Below are 17,569 nucleotides of genomic sequence, written 5' to 3'. Positions count from 1 at the left end.
CCCTACTAACCAATGTGTTACACTTGAAGATGACCCAGCACTCTGGCCGAAACAGCTGTCAGACAAAGAGCGCTGCTCAAAAGTGCAGAGAGGACCAGTTCATGTCAAGGACAGGATTTTTCCAAAAAATCAAGAGGGGCGCAGATTTACAAGCAGTAACTATTACATGCAAATGAAGAATGGTGAAAAGATAAGCAGGTCCTGGCTCGTGTACAGTGAAACAAATGACTGTGTTATGTGCTTTTGTTGCCACCTGTTTGGAAACCAAGAAAAGAGCACTCAGCTAAGTGGGGATGGGTTCAATAACTGGAAAAATCTTTCAGCCCACTTGAGACAGCATGAGAAGTCTGCTGAACACATCACAAACATGGATCTATCACAGAAACTACAAACACAGCTATAGATCAGGTGAACCAAGATCTAATTGCTCTTGAAGTAAACCGCTGGAAAGAGATTTTAAGAAGATTAATTGCAATTGTGAACCATCTGGCAGAGCATAATCTTGCATTTCGTGGCCACTCAGACAGGTTGTTTGAGTCTGACAATGGAAATTTCCTTGGGCAAGTAGAACTGATGGCTCAGTTTGACCCAGTCATGTGAGAGCATTTGAGGAGAATTCAGGCAAAAGAGCTAAGTGACACTTATTTAAGCAAGCATATTCAAAATGAACTAATTTGCCTTGTGGCAAAGTGTACAACTGATGCAATTGTAGAGAGAGTAAAAAAAGCTAAATATTATGCAGTAAGCATGGACTGCACTCCAGACCTCAGTCACAATGAGCAGCTATCCGTGGTGCTACGAATTGTAAATTGTGAGACGTCAAAAGGTGTCTCCATTCATGAGCACTTTGTTGGTTTTCTTCAGGCACTTGACACAACAGGAAAAGGCTTATGTGAGTCATTTTTAGGGCACCTAGAAACACTAGGTTTGGATCTTTCCAACTGTCGAGGCCAGTCGTATGATAATGGGAGTAACATACAGGGTAAAAAGCTGGGGGTCCAAAAGAGAATGCTGGAACTAAACAGCAAGGCATTATGTGTTCCTTGTGGAAGTCACACACTGAACCTTGTTGTTGGTGACGCAGCCAAGTTATCTGTGACATCTATCAGCTTCTTTGGTCTGTTACAGTGACTTTACACTCTATTGAGCTCCTCAGTTCACCACTGTACCATTCCACACAGGACATGTCAAGAAGTTTACACTGAAGGCATTGTCAACAACCAGGTGGGAGTATCGGGTTGAAGCTGTCAAAGCTGTTCGCTACCAGCTGCCTGAAATCGTGAAGGCATTGACTGCTCTAAAGGAGTATGCCACAGAGAAACAGGATGCAGATGTTGTCTCAACAGCTGGAAGCATCTGCCAGAAGATGCAGAGATGGCCTTTTTTGGTAAGTACCATTGTGTGGTACAATGTGTTGTTCTAGATAATAAAGTGAGCAAGATCCTGCAGAGCCCCAAAGTTTCAGTCGAGAAATCAGGGTAGTGACAGAATTCCTTCGAGATCATGGATTCAACTCTGCCAAAACAGATGCCAGGGAGATAGCAGAGAGGCTTGAGGTGGAGATGAGCTGGCCAGAGGTGCGTCAGAGAAAAACAACTGGACAGTTTGAGTATGAAGGAAGAGAGCAAACTCAGTCAACTGCAGAAGAGCTCTTCAAAAGAGAGTTTTTCCTGCCTCTAATAGATACAGCCCTTGTCACATTAGAGGAGAGATTTTCACACATGGAAACCTTCTATGAGCTGCATGGATTTCACTACTCCATTGACATAATGAGAAGCACTGAGAAGGGAGGGAAGCTGAATGAATGCTGCCACAGATTGGAGCAGAGAATGGATGATATTGATGCAGAGGACCTGAAGCTTGAGATAAAGGGTGCAGTTAGATCCTTCCACACACATATCTCATCACCATCTGAGATGCTTGATTTTATATATAAGGAGAATATCCTTGACATTATATCCAAATCTGAGTATAGCTCTCAGACTTCTTCTCACTCTCCCTGTGACAGTAGCTTCAGGTGAGAGAAGTTTCTCATCACTGAAACTCATTAAAACCTACCTCAGGTCAACTATGTCACAGGACAGGCTGTCTGCACTTGCTGTTCTCTCCATCGAGCATGAAGTCAGGAAGTCACTGGATTTGGAATTAGTGATAGCAAGATTTGCTGAGGCCAAGGCTCGCAAGGTCAAATATTAGTATAGCCATCTAAACTGTGCCTCCCAGCCATACACAATATAACCTCATGGCATATGACCTAACACAACTTCTGAGAATCCATGAAAGAGATCCATCACTGTTCTGATTACTCTTGACGGAACAATACAGCTCAAGATTCCCTTCATATGTTCCCCACCCACTAAAGCTGAGTTGATTAGGGAGAGAAAGCAAGACAAACTCAACCAATGTAAATAAATAAAAAAATACATTCAAGAGAGAGGAAGAGAAAGACAGGGACAAAGAGAAAAGGTAAACATTTTTAACAGTATATTAAGTTTATTATTTTTGTCTCCATAATTGACCTCCTATTGTCTTGTGTTTTATCTTCTCACTTTAGTAACACAAAATAGAAGACAGGAGACCATAAACAACTTCTATCAGAGAACTTTCTGGAAAACCAAGGTAAATGATGACAACCAATGACAGATCTCCCATGTGAATGGACAATAAAGTACAATCTTATCATACAGAGATCATATTGTTCATGAAAATAAGATTTTACAGTGGGTGCATTTGTTAACCCATTTAGACATAAGGTGCCCTCTAAAAAACATTCTAAAACCTAAGGCATTGTTGTAAACAACCTCCTAAAACCTGAGGGTTTTCTGAAACTTGACAGAATTGTCAACATTAACTAAAACCTTTATTTCTCAGCCTCTGTTGCAGATAGAAACATGAAATAGAAAAACAAGGGATGTGGAGGGCCCCATGCCTGTGTTTGCCTTAGGCCCCAAAATGACTAAATCTGCCCCTGCTAATATTTTGGGGTCCTTACCAGGCTTGGGAATTAATATTTTTATACCTTGTTTCATTGCGGAAGGAAATGTCATATTATCAGTTAAGAATGGATCTTTTAATAAGTCCCAAAAATGTCTATAGAAATTGACTGTAACACCATCACTGCCTGGAGATTTGTCTAAAGACAAACTCTCTACTGCTTTATCCAGCTCAACCGAAGTAATACCAGCATCATACAACTGCGAACTCATCGTCTGTACGGGGAATAAGATCTTTGATATGGTTGAAGAATGAATCAGCATCATCAATAGAGAAGGCTGAGGAATATAATTTACTATAGAAAGAAACTGTTTCCTGCCTTCTCTTTTCTAATCGACAGAAATATGATGTGCTTCTTTCCCCTTCCTCTATCCATTTCGCCCTGGATCTTATGTAGGCCCCTTCAGCTTTTCTAAGATAGATTTAATCAAGTTTAGTTAGCAGAGTTTGTCATTTCTGTTTATCGTTTTCAGTAGGTGAAGTCTTATTGCAACAAGTGTTCATTTCTTTAATGATGTTAAATTCTGATAATTTGTTACTTCTGTTTAGCAATTTTCCAAAATGAATGGAATATTCCCAAATTTTAAATTTCAAGAATTCCCATTTAAAAATATAGGATGTCACAGATTCATCAGACATCACATTAGAGATTATGGTTTTAATACCATCATAAAATGATTGGCATTTTAATAAACTAGAATTAAATTTCCAGTACCCTTTGTTTCTGCCACAAACACCAGGGGGTTTAAAAATCAACTTAATAACAGAGTGATCTGTAAGAGGAGCTGCTGACATACAGCAGTCAGACACAAAGTTCATTACAGAAAAAGAAATTAACCAGAAATCTATTCTTGACTTTGTTGCATTATTTGGTTTGAACCAGGAATATTGCTTGGTGTCCGGTTGTTTAAGGCGCCAAGGATCTAAAAAGCTGTGAGTGCTACAGAAATCAGATAGGATAGGGTTATAAGAGATGTATTGACATTTGGGAGGATATCAGTCAAGCCATTCCTCATTAACCATGTTGAAATCACCCCCCATAATTACATTTGGAGTTTGATAGATGAGCTTAAGGTTTTCAATGGCATCTGAAATCAACTGTCTGTTTTGAGTTAGGTTATTAAATCCATAAACATTAACCAGAGTACTGTATTGCTCATCAATGTTCAGGACGCAAATTAGCCAATGACCATTATTACTAATTCTAGATGTCACTAGTTTACCAGGTGAGTTACAGAACAGGTTAGCCAACCCTGCTGATCTAGTGGAACCGTGATCAAAAAGAATTTGATCTCCCCATTGGTTTACCCAGAATTTTTCATCCTCTGGTTTTGAGTGAGTTTCTTGCAACAAAATAAAATTAGCTTTTTCGCCCTTACAAAATAAAAATATTGATTTTCTCTTAATGTTATCTCTTAAGGCCCTGGCATTAAGTGAAATACAAGAAAAAAAGACATTCATTTTGACCAAATAAGCTACCAACCGCTAGTAAATATTAATGAGTCCGACTGACTGTGATTGAAGAGAAGTGAAAAAAAGAAGCCCAAAAGATAGGCAATGTCCCTTCAATATGAAATATTACAAATAAACCATCCAACCTGTTTATTTCAATCAAAAGGCCTTTTTAGTGCTTATTCATATGGACCGCCGTCTATATATCTTATGTGCCCCCTAAGTGATTCTCTGTCCATTGATGTATCCAGCACCACCTCTGTAGTATTCCCGTTTTCCAGCTGCTCTTGCTTGTATCTTTGGCCACAGCGTTGCTCGGGACTCCCCGTCAGCCTTCAGAGATCTTCAAGGAAGCCGATCCCAAGTTCTTTACAGACCCTGGAATCCTTGGTCATCTTCCACAGCGAGCTCTGAGTGAACTGGATGATGACATGACTTGTTTTGTTTTCTTCACGTTTGCCTAGTCGGTGAACCGAGTCCACAATGTGGTTGATGTTCGGGGACCATGATGGGGAAATTTTCACTAGTAAGTTAGCAACCACTTCACGTGTATCTTTGCCTTCTTCTTCCTTTAACCCCCGGATTCTGATATTCCAATGGTGCTTGTACCGTTCAAGTTCTAGGACTCCTTCCATTAGCTCTGCATTGTCTTTCTTTATTGCCGACACTTCCTGATCCGTGGTTTGTAGCTGAGTTTTGCAGTCTTTGATCTCTGTCGCATTGAACTCGACTGCCTTAACCATGCTAGCCAGCATGATGGTGTTCTGCTGTAGCTGGGTACTGAGTGTGTACACCTTATCATTTAGCTGTTTTATTGCTTCCAAGACGGAATTCATTCCTTCTCTACCTTCTGTCCCTGTGTCCTTCCTTTCAGTTGCTGGTGGGTTCTTGATCGGCGAGAATGGGTCTTTTCTTTTAGAGTTCTCGGTGGAAAGTTCCGTCTTAGCAGCATAATCATGGCAGCCAGTTGCCTCGTTGCAGCGGGCTAAGATAGGGTTCTTTTTCGTTGTCATGGTGCAATCCTTTTTCAGTATTTTACAGTTAAAATAGTGGAGGGAGTATAAGCAGTTCAAAAGGACCGAATAATAAGAAATGGATGGTAAAGAATGTATAAAACTGGGACGAGCCGACAGAGCTCAAAGCATAGGTTGCACCCGGTCCGCCATCTTGCCCCGAGTCCGGTTTGGCGTTTTTAGATGCAGAAGTAGAATTCTCTCACAAAAACAACTCCAGAAGTCACTGTAGTGTATATATAAGTATATTTTTTATGACAATCTAGTTCCTACATAATTTTCCGACACATTGATTCACTGGGGTCTTCAACCTGAAATATGCTCTTTAAGAACATTAAAAACATTATTCCTGTATATTACTGTAAATAATTAAAATGCACTTTTTTTTTCACTGTATGTTCATATTTCCACCGCTTTACTGGTTTGAGCCGCCATTAATTTAACGAAAGCGAGAAGGTAATTGATATGACCTATGGGATGCATCAGATGTTGCCTTAAAATTTAACCAAATTAATGCACCTTAGAAGGCCACATTTTTTAATGACTTAGGTTTGGGACATGCCTACAAAGGACAAGTGTGCAAAATTGTGAAAATGCTGCCTTCTAAGGCAGCTGACTCCATACTGGGACACAGCCGATGTGTGACGGACAGTTCTAGGAAATAATGGGTTTGTCACAGGCACATAATACTACAGTGTGACAAATGAGAAAATGAACGAACAGACAAAGACAGATGCATAGTCTATAGTCAGTTATACGTCTGGCTGAATTGCGAACTTGCTTTGTGAAACCTAAAATTCTGGATTCATCACAAAATGTCAACAAACTAATTGGGTTAACTCACCACGTACATGACGCAGGGTTCTGGTCCTGTGTGCTTAATTAGCACTATCCTTGCCACTCATGATAATGAAGAAATATGTAAGCTAATAACAAAAATGCTACTGTTTTGGTATGGGTATTCTTTGAATTGCGTGAGAGTGACTCTATATTGTATTTTGTGCATGCAGTCTGACACATAAGGTCCAGCACACCCTATGTCTCATACAGATAAAGGAAGACTGGTGAGGCTCACTTGTTTCTGGGTTTGCTCCAGAATGTGATTCAGCTCCAGCTTGGCAGCAGCTGTTTCCTGTTGCTGGGTCTGGCGCAGGTGCTCGATGGCTGAGGCATGGACGTGATTCAGCTCCGAGCGCAGGGATGCTGCACAGGAAATGGTAGTATGGATCTCAGCCTCACCAGATTTTCCACTGATGATGCATTAGAATAAAAACTAACGCACATGGCAGTGCAAATGATGTGCTATTGTCAATGGCGTGAACACATTTAAAGGGCTATTCATGTTGAAGTGAGAGCATGCTCTGACTACAGTCATGTTAAATTGTTGAGAGGGCACTCTTACTACAGAGATGTTAACACTTTCAATGGAAAATGCGCTCTGACAGATAGAGAGACACTCATTGGTTACCCAGTTTGGCCTTGCCCTCATCTTCCAACTCGAAGCGCAGCGTCTGAAGCTCCTGCTCTGAGTGCTGATGCAGTGTCTCCAAACTCCGCCGGTGCCCCTCTCTCATCGACTGCAGGTCCTTCTTCTGCTTCAGTCTCAGACATGCCTCCAGCTCCTGCGCAGGTACACACACACAGACACAAATGCACACATACATGCACGCACACACAAACACACATGTGTATGAAAAACAGACAGACAGGCACAGAGAGATATACAATGACCAACCCAGTCAGACAGAAACCAATAGAAAGCAATGCAGACAGAGAGAATGATAGAGAGATAAACTCAGTGAAGCACAGGGACATACACAGACAGATAGATATGGATAAATGATTATGGGCAAAGGAAAAAAGAGACAGACATGCAGACACTGAGTAATAGACAAACATACACGGACAGAGACAAACAGTTACACAGAAAGACGTACAAGGAGACTGATGGCTTAGAACCAGCAGATCACTGGGTTTGGTGCAGCAGTGATGATGCAGTCAGTCTGGATATTGCAGGACTTCAAAGTCTGGTCATTTCAGCAGTGAAGACATGCAGAGCTGATGATCAGACACAGACAAACTGCTCAAGGCTGAATAATAACATGTAACCACAAAGCAGGGGTATGATTATGTAACTTCAGAAAGCGCCGGTAAGCCAGGATTGGGTAAAGTAAAACGGTTCTGCAGTCGCTCCTGACCAATAATCAGTTCCAGTAAATGCTAATACCAGCAGCACGTACAGATAAGAGCCCTTTCACATGCTTTTACAATTTCACTGAATGGGACTCAAATGGAGGCAAGTGGTGAGGAGAGAGGGAGGTGGGGGGTTTAAAATATTCACTCTCAAATTAATACAGTACCAGTGTTTTTGGTCATAATCCTCTCCCAGAATATTAAAAGTATAACACCAACCTACTGATAATTGGCCTTCAGTTGTATTGTATTCAGTTGTATTCTTTCTTGCAAACTAACATATGCTCCATATAAATTAACATTCTAACTGTTCCGAAATTATATAGATTATCAAGCTTATTCAAGTTGTCATTCATAATATGTTATATATCAGTGTTTCTCAACCCTGGTCCTGGGGACCCACTGCCCTGCATGTTTTAGATGTTTCCCTGCTCCAACACACCTGATTCAAATGAATGGGTCGTCATCAAGCTCTGCAGAAGCCTGATAATGACCCATTCATTTGAATCAGGTGTGTTGGAGCAGGGAAACATCTAAAACATGCAGGGTGGTGGGTCCCCAGGACCAGGGTTGAGAAACACTATTATATATTAAATCAATTCAAAAGAGTACATTTAACTCTGATGAAGTCCCTCAGAGTTGAACCCTATTCAAATGAACAAGCTTGTTACCAAACTCACTCCATTTTTAACCTTGTCATATGGTTTACAAGCATAGCTACCTGAAGCTAATTGCTTTTCAAGCTTATTAACTATCTAGCCAGAAGAACTCTCAACAAGGAATTATCTGTAGCTATGAATTTGTTCAGCTAGGTCATTTCTTTTGCTTTGACACAGCATTCTACTTGATGTATTACATTTGAGCTGCCTATATGGCAAAGTCATGGGCCATCAGCTTTGTTCTTCTGCTGTGCAGTCTGTGCAGATCAGAATGTTCTCCTCCTTCTTGTGAAATTGGGACATGACTATGGCACGTACAGTAACATGCTCCCAGTGATGAAACCTGGCCAATGAGGGTGTAGGGGTGGAAACAAAGAGGGGTGATGAAGACAGGGACAGTCCAAAGAAGAGGAGTCTGTGTGGGGCAGAAAACCTTGATTTCCAGCTGGTGAGCCTCCTCCTGTCTGTGGGTGGCATAACGGTGGGTCTCTTTCAGGCCCTGCTCCCTCTGCTGGTGCTCCTGGTTCAGCTCCTGCAGTTGCTGGCTCAGATGCTCCCTTTCCTGACTGAACTGGGCCTGTAATTGCTGCAGGGATTTCTGGGACTGCAACAGCTGCAGCTCCAGGCTCTGTTTGAGCAGTGATATCTGGGCAAAAAGAGGTGAAGTGAGTAGGGCTCATGTGTAGTTTCAAATTACACCTCTCGAGCCTGGTGCCTTTCTCTTAAGCAAAAATCGCATAATCTCAGGCATCCCTGGGTTGATCTCTTAGGAATAAAATTAATTTAAAAAGACTGTATGTGTTTTGTGTACATTTGTTGTAACCAACTTAAAACATTCCCCAGGGTTAATTTTCCCACTTCTGTTATTCAAAACCAATGTTTACAAACAGCTTTCAGAATGAATTGGCTGTTGCACATTGAACAGTATTGGTAAGATAAAACATAATTTTTCAATAAACAACAAGGCACCCTTTATTGTGCTGTCAAAGAGCTTGTGGGCAATTTTTGGATTCAGCCTCTCATACCAGTACACAGTGCAACATTCATATACAAATCAATACTGGTGTTGGTCTAAATGAACATAAAGCCCATTGTGTCATTCACATAGTTAAAAAATACAAGACAAAAGCACTGATATCCAAAATGTTTTGGGGACATTTATGATGTATTTCTTCACAGAGACATGTAAGACATCTTCAGACAAGCATCTGATATTACAGAAGCAGGACTGCTGTTCTCCTTGCCTTGATTCATAGAGCTAGAGTCAAACTCCATTGCTAGAGTGCCACAGTGAATGATGCTTTTTACTGTATTTCAGCCCAAGTGATTAACTTACGTCACTGACTGCCTAAAGAGTCCTCGCAACTTGCTCTTAAAGGAAAACCCCAGCCATTGTTAGAATTTACATATTGGTAATGTAAAATGCAACCCAGGTCCTATTTTCCTGTTTTGTGTAGTATTTCAGTTTTTTGCAGTTAAACTTAAGTCCTGTAGACTATGTGACTTACACAGTTATATACAGGTGCAGTGCAGTTTAATAGTAGTGTGTTCTCAACTTTCTATAGTTCTAACTATAAATATCAGACCTTCATTTCAGCCCATTAGGGACAACAGGTCAGAGGTTTTGCTTGGAATCCCCACTAATCAACTTTTTACAATGCTCCTACAGAGAGAAATCAATATCCAATTTATCAAGAGGACATACTGAGTTCTGCCATGCAAGCAGCCTCAGTAGTCCAGAGTGCGGGGGATTTGGAGTATGGCCACGATCTCTGATATTGCTTTTAGCTTTTTAAATAGCATTCCCAGAAAGGGTAGGCGAAAGTAGCTATGGATAACATAGAAAAATAACATTGGAGCAGATCTGAAAGAAGCTGACTGGATAGCAAGTGAAAAATAGGACATTTTTAATAAATGAATATATATTACAAATTTCCGATAATAAACCCTGGAATTAATTTCAAATTGCTGATACACATTTACTAACAATGCTCTGTAAGTTTTTCAGCCTTTAGTTTTCTTTTAATGCCTTTACTGACTGCAGATTGAAAGGAAACCGCAAATATCTGCAGCCATTACGGTCCTCCAGGACTGAAGTTAGACAGGTTCAGAGGTACTGAGTCGCTGTATTTCTTTGCGTGAGTTTGGCTGTTAAAAATATCACATAAAAATAAATTATAAATAAAAGAAGTTCTATGATTAGGCTTCTTTTTGACCATCACTTGTGTTGCCTCTCTGCATGCATGTTGGGTCATCATATTGGCCATAATCCTAGTTTATTGGCCAACACTGATATGTATATACTAAGCCATTATTAGCCGATACTGAAATAACCTTGTATCCCATATTTATAAAAATGCCTGACTGCATAAACAGCTTGCATCTGATGACATATGTCCAATATAAGCTGTATAAGGGCTCATAAATTACCTGCTCCAGCAGGTCCTCCCCTCTCCTCTGCCAGCCCTCTCTAGCAACACTCATCTCCTGGTCCTTCAGTTGGGACAGCTCTACCAGAGCCGCCCGCTTCTCCTCTTCATGTTCTTCCCTTAACTCCTCCCTCAGTTTCTTACACTCCTGTCTGTAGAGAGAGACACAGCTGGTTTTTACAAACTTTCATTTTAACAAAGTGTATCAACACATTGCTGGCAGACAATCATTATTGTCTAGGAAATAGATTGCATCCTCAATGCACTGAGCTTAGTTAAAGCTTAGACTGACACAATTCATTAATTTGTAGTACATGGTAACTTTTTTGCTTCTCTATAGCACACTTTTGAAGCACTTTACATTTATTTAGGAGTGATACCTTGAATATAATTTCAATTTGATCGGTTCTCTGAATGAGATTACATTTCAACATTTATGAGAGATTTATATACAATCCGTTTATGCAGCTAAATTTTTCTACTAGATCAACTGAGGTTAAGAACCTGCTTCAACCATACTACAGTTGTGTGTAATTTAGATAATCTTTTTTAAACTTGTCTCAACTGTTGCTAGTCAGCAAACTTAGTTGTGCGTTAGCTCAGAATCTCTGTAGTTGACTCGCTGTTGTTAGTTAAACGCGTTAGTGAAACTGTGTGTGGGGGTTGGTGTTTAATTGCCTGGTATTGTTGAGCTAATTTCGAGTAGCTTCACCTGGTGCTTATCTGCCCTAATGAAGGTAATGCAAATACGTAATTGCCACCCCGTATTTATAGCTCCAGCGGAGGCTGCCATAGGCTCCCTCCCTGAGGATGGCACTCCTGCTATTCTACTGGGAGACTTCAACCTCCCACCAGAGACCTCCCAACTGTCCAGGGTAGCCTCACTCCTCCAGTCTTTCGCCCTATCCCTGTCCTCTTCCCCCCCCACACACAAGGCTGGTAACCAACTAGACCTTGTATTCACCAGAAACTGCTCCATTCCCCAACTTACAGTGACTCCCCTCCATGTCTCGGACCACTTCTTTCTTTCTTTCTCCCTCTCCTATTTACTCCCCCTCAATTCATCCAACAGCTCACTCACAGTAACTTTCAGGAGAAATCTCTCTACTCTGTCACAATCCTCCCTCATCTCCACTGCTCTGTCTACACTTCCCCCTCCTGCGTCTTTCTCTAACCTGCCAGTTGATCTTGCTACCTCCACCTTCAACTCCTGCCTCTCCCAGTCCCTCGACTCACTTTGTCCTCTTGTCTCCAAACCAGCACGCTCCTCACCCCCCTACCCATGGCTGACTGAGTCACTACGCTCCAGCAGAACATCACTGTGGGCTGCAGAGAGGAAATGGAGGAAATCCTGATCCTCTGATGACCTGACTGCATATCATACCCTGCTGGCGACTTTCACATCTGCCCTCACGTCAGCTAAAGCCTCATTTTTCCAATCTAAGATCAGTGCATGTGTCTCTAATCCACGCAAACTATTCTCCACCTTCTCTTCCCTCCTCATTCCTCCTCCACCCCCACCTCCCTCTTCCCCCTCCGCAGATGACTTTCTGGCTGCCTTTGAAGGAAAGGTGGCTACAATCCGGAACTCCTTCTGCCTCTGCTTCTCATCCCCTTGTTACGGGAGTGCCGCAGGGATCTGTACTAGGTCCTCTGCTGTTCTCCTTATCCTTATAGATCCCTTGGTTCAGTCATTAATTCACATGGCTTCTCCTATCATTGTTATGCAGATGACACACAACTCTTCTTTTCTTTCCCCCCCTTGGCCACACAGGTCAATGATAAGATATCTTCCTGCCTGGCTGACATCTCCATCTGGATGGCCAGCCACCATCTGAAGCTCAACCTCAACAAAACTGAGCTGCTCTTCTTCCCGTGCAAGACCTCTTTACTTCGTGAGCTCTCAATCACATTACATTACATTACAGGCATTTAGCAGACGCTCTTATCCAGAGCGACGTACAACAAGTGCATTAGTTCAAGGTGCAGAGGTGCAAAAGAAACACACTAGAGTGAAGTAAAGATCGTAGTGCCAGAAGTGACACACAGACACACACACAGAAGTGCCAGAAGTGACCACATAGATCAGGATCATAGATCACGGTCGATGACACCACAGTGACTGCCTCTCACTCTGCCAAGAGCTTGGGGGTGGTCCTGGATGACCAACTGGACCTCAAGGAGCACATCAAGGCAACACCACGGTCCTGCAGATTCCTTCTGTACAACATCAGAAGGATTCGACCATACCTGACGACGCACACCACCCAGCTGCTCGTCCAGGCTACGGTGACCTCTCGTCCTTGATTACTGCAACTCACTCCTTGCAAGCCTGCCAGCTTGTGCCATACAGCCACTACAGATGATTCAGAATGCCGCTGCCCGACTCATCTACAACCTTCCCAAATTCTCCCATGTCACTCCTCTGCTGCGATCACTCCACTGGCTACCGGTCGCTGCCAGGATCCGGTTCAAAGCCCTGACCCTTGCCTACACTGCTGCCAACAGGACAGCCCCCATCTACTTGCAGGACATTGCTCGATTCTATGTGCCTGCGCGACCACTCCGCTCTGCGGCAGCAGGGCGCCTTGTAACCCCTCCCACCCGCCCAAAGGGATCACAGAGCTTCTCCACCCTAGCTCCCCAGTGGTGGAATTAACTCCCCGTCCCTCTCCGAACCTCCCCCTCACTACCCATCTTCCGCCGTGGCCTGAAGACTCATCTCTTCAGACTATACCTAGACTAACCACCACCACGCTGTATATTTCACTCTAAATCCCCCCCTACCCCACTTGTTACATGTTGCTCCATCCCAGCACTTCTTGGTAATTTGTATTTGTCCTAATACTGTAGCTTATTCTTCTGCCTAGTTGGCTTTGCAGAGGTTAGGTCTGAATAGTGTTCACTGTGTGAACTAAACTGTGTTCTTGGTTAGAAATAGCTGTACAAAATAAGTATTGTACCTTACTGAACCTGTGTTTAGCAGTTGTCTATGACCATGAAATGCACTTTTTGTACGTCGCTTTGGATAAAAGCGTCTGCCAAATAAATGTAATGTAATAATAATGTAATGTACAGCTGTAACCCAGGTCGGAATAAAACCCAAAATATTTGCATTACAAGCACATAATATTACAATGGAGAACGGAATGCTCACCAGTTGTGTTTTGCTTTAAACAACACTTTTTTGTGGATTTATTAGGTATGTGCAACCAAAGGGAATATGTTTGGCAGAAAATGCTGAGCATTTATAAAAAGCATTTATAAAGCCTTCATTGTGACCCCATCACTGCAGTGTCCTCCAAAAGTTCTGGTTAGCACAATGGGTCCACCTCTTGTGGCAAGTGCTCCTTGTGTCTATTTGTGTTCAACTTCTCAGGTTCTTTTCCCCCAGCTAAACCGCTAAACAAATTGCAGCACTCTTACTGCACAACTGATTCCAGGAGCTGGCAGAGGCCCAGCAAAGTAGTCCATATGCAATCATCGGGTGACACTATGAGTAAGAATTAATCACTTCATTTTTTGAATGAATTACTGGCACAGTAAGGATCCGATCCAGAAAGTACTTTCGACTTATCATAGAAATTCAGATTCAGGGCATTGCTTATTAAGTTTCACCTTGATCTGAATGTACTGACAAACTGAAATCAGTGGTCCTCAACCCACAACTTCAACTTGCAGAATGGTGTATAAACTAAAAATGTCCATATATTTTCTTGTCAATACAAGCAAAGGACAAAAACAGCCTATTTTGATTGGATTTAAATGGTATATATTAGTGAGTCCCTAGTCTCTACAAAGATGAGGGGCCATTTTCTTAGCAGTTTCTTCAAACTACAATAACCACAAGGGAGTGCTGTGAAGGAATAACCTGCCGTAGTGCAGTTGTTGAGTGGAGAACTGCCCATATATGGAAGATTGAACTTCAGCAAAAGGCAATGCTCTCCAGAAATACGGGAACAGTAACGTGAAATTTGTTATTTTTGCTAGACACTACCGGTCAAAAGTTTTAGAACACCTCTATTTTTCCAGTTTTTATTGAAATTTATGCAGTTGTCTCAATGTACTCTGAAATTAAAGCATAGAACAAATAAACAATTGGAGATTAAAATAAATAAATTATGGAATCGTTCTGCTTAACACAGTTTATTCAAATTTTTTGACTCATCAAAGTAGCCACCTTTTGTAGATATAATAGCTGAACACACTCATGGCATTCATTCTGCAATGGAAATCAAATATTGTTTGGAAAGATCTTCCCAACACTGTTGCAGAAGTTCCCACAAATGTGTTGTGCTTGTAGGTTGCTTTGTTTTCACCCTTCTGTCCAGTTCCACCCAAACCAGCTTGATGGTGTCCGGAGACTGTGCTGGCTATTCCATTATTTGAACCCTACCGTTTTGTTCTTTTCTTCTAAGCTGGTTCTGAGATAGCCTGGAGGTATGTTCTGGGTCATTATTTTGCTGTAGGATGAACCCCAGACCAACTAGGCGTTGACTAAAGGGTATTGCATGGCGCTGCAAAATGCTGTGGTAGCCCATTTGGTTCAGGGTGCCAGTCACTCTGTGCAAGTCACCAACTCTGGATCCAGCAAAAGAGCCCCAGACCATCAAGCTTCCTCCTCCATGTTTGACAGTTTGTGTCACACACTGAGGGACCATCCTTTCACCTACTCGACGGCATACAAAAAACCTGTGTGATGAAACAAAGATTTCAAATTTTGATTCATCGGTCCATAAGACCTTCTTCCAGTCTTCAGTAGTCCACTGCCGGTGCTTCATGGCCCAGGCAAGCCTCTTTTTCTTACTTAGCCATTTTAGCAATACCTTTCGTACTGCCACACGACCTGTCAAACCTGCAGCTTGAAGTCTTCCCTTCACAGTTGAAACTGAGTCTTGCTTACTTTGACCACTGTTAAGCTGTGCTTGAAGCTGTTGTCCTGTGAGCCGCCTATCATGCATGCGGTTGACTCTCAGAAAAATGTCTTCTGATTCTGTTGTGGCTTTGGGTCCACTGAACCTCTTCCTGTCAGAGTTTCCTCCAGTTTCCAAGTGCCTTTCAATGGTGTAGGAAACTGTACTCACTGACACCGTAGCTTGCTTTGCAATTTCTCAAAAGGAAAGCCCTACACTTTTAAAGGTTATAATGGTCTGGCCGTCTTTCTTTGTTAATTGCTTTTTTATCGCCATTATGATAGAAATATACTAGGTCCTGCAGTGCAATATTGTCCAAATAATGCTTTGAAGGGTGTAGTAATACAGTCTGTTCCAACACTGATTTTATACAGCCAGAGGGTTTGTAAGTAATCAGCAAAAGTTGGGTCACCTTTAGGAATTGTTTGCATCAACTTTCAAGGCTTAATTTACTTCCATTGCTGCAGAAAAGCTTTAAGTTGTTAACCCGTTAATTGTTCCCTGAAAAAGGCCTTTTATTGTAAATCTGATATTTACATTTTTTCAGTTTTTGGTAACCTAAACCTTTTTAAAAAAAAAAAAAAAACCTTTACCAGTTTACCACTTACCTTACGTACAATTTCAGGTCATTCACTGGACTTGAACTGCTTAAATTTCAATAAAACTGGAAAAATGGTGTTCTAAAACTTTTGACCAGTAGTGTATACTTAACCTTCCTATAATGTTAGCATTTTACTGTCATTTGTGTTGTTACGGGTCAATATGACCCAACAAAATACCCCCATCTAAAGGATATTACACTGTAGGGCAGTTGTAAGCTGTATCTCTGCAGTCCTCTCTCTGAGGGCTCAAAATACTTTATTTCTGCATACGCTCCCAAATGAGCCTGTGTCTGTCACTTTCAACATTCCAACACTATCTTCCACTTCCCTTTAGCATCGCCAGATACTCATAATTCTAAGACCAAAGCTATAGATGACACTGGGGGGATTAACAACCTCCTTGAATCTAGTGGAGACATAGTAACAAATGTTCATTCATTGTTAACCACGCCCCCGGTGTGAACCCCCCACGGTGTGATAGCTTCGAACTGCGCCAGCTCGGCGCCTAGATAATTGCTGTGTATCCCCTATAGAGCACCACCGACGACTAGCGGGCACCCTCGGTAATTCAAGGCCACTCCATTCACACCAGAGAAAAGTCTAATTGTATTAAGCATAATTAGCAAATACCATTCCAATATCCAACAGGTCTGAAAAACTCTAAGTGAGTGCAGGCTATTAGAATCTTTCAGTATCGTGTTTCTGAGTTCCATAACCTGCACAACTAAGAAATAATTATTAATCTTCCCGTAACCTGAACTGAAAGTAATCATGTTTGGTATGGTTATCTTTTAATATTCACAACGTAGGTCGGGGTACAAAGTATATTCACCTTTCTTCCATTGCTAAATAATTATCCAACTAGATCAACATTGAATAAATATTCACCGAAGTTATTGAAACCCATCCCCAATGGGAAAGGCGGATCTGATATGAAGGTTTGCCCTCCAAACAGCCAATGACAGCTCAGACCGCTCTCTCACCCGACCAGGTTTTTAAGTCATTTTTTTAATTAAAAAAAAAATGTCCACCGAGGCCGCGGCGCTTCTTTTTCCTTTTTCAAAATTGTCCTTTTTCCTCCGTACCCGAGCCGGGGCTCATGTTGATTTTTAGGACGCTACCCTAGCCTCGGTGTCCCCGCCGAATAACCCTGGATTGCTGTACCATTGGACTTGCACCGAGTGTTCGCACCGCTTTGGAATCGTGTGTCTACGGCTTGAAGTAGGGGAGATCGGGGTTGGTTGGCACACTTTTCACTCTCTGTCATATTTCTCAGGCGTGCCGTATGTTAAAATAGTCTAACCAGTAACAACT

General features: G+C 41.9%; 1 protein-coding gene across 5 annotated transcripts in view; it reads right to left on the bottom strand.

Annotated features, from left to right (window-relative positions):
* Positions 1–17,569, bottom strand: part of LOC135255016 (protein FAM184A-like) — a 135,399-nt gene that overhangs the window by 40,141 nt on the left and 77,689 nt on the right. For all 5 annotated transcript variants that reach the window (XM_064335695.1, XM_064335716.1, XM_064335710.1 and 2 more), the window contains exons 9-12: positions 10,742–10,892; positions 8,745–8,957; positions 6,928–7,081; positions 6,535–6,662 (exon numbers count right to left, since the gene is read on the bottom strand). In XM_064335695.1, coding sequence (XP_064191765.1) covers positions 6,535–6,662; positions 6,928–7,081; positions 8,745–8,957; positions 10,742–10,892 — 646 coding nt within the window. The remainder of the gene's footprint in view (positions 1–6,534; positions 6,663–6,927; positions 7,082–8,744; positions 8,958–10,741; positions 10,893–17,569) is intronic.

This window comes from Anguilla rostrata, chromosome 1 (assembly GCF_018555375.3).
Source record: "Anguilla rostrata isolate EN2019 chromosome 1, ASM1855537v3, whole genome shotgun sequence".
NCBI classification, from domain to species: domain Eukaryota; kingdom Metazoa; phylum Chordata; class Actinopteri; order Anguilliformes; family Anguillidae; genus Anguilla; species Anguilla rostrata.
Note: the sequence above shows the minus strand (reverse complement) of the source record. Positions and strands in the feature narration are given on the sequence as shown.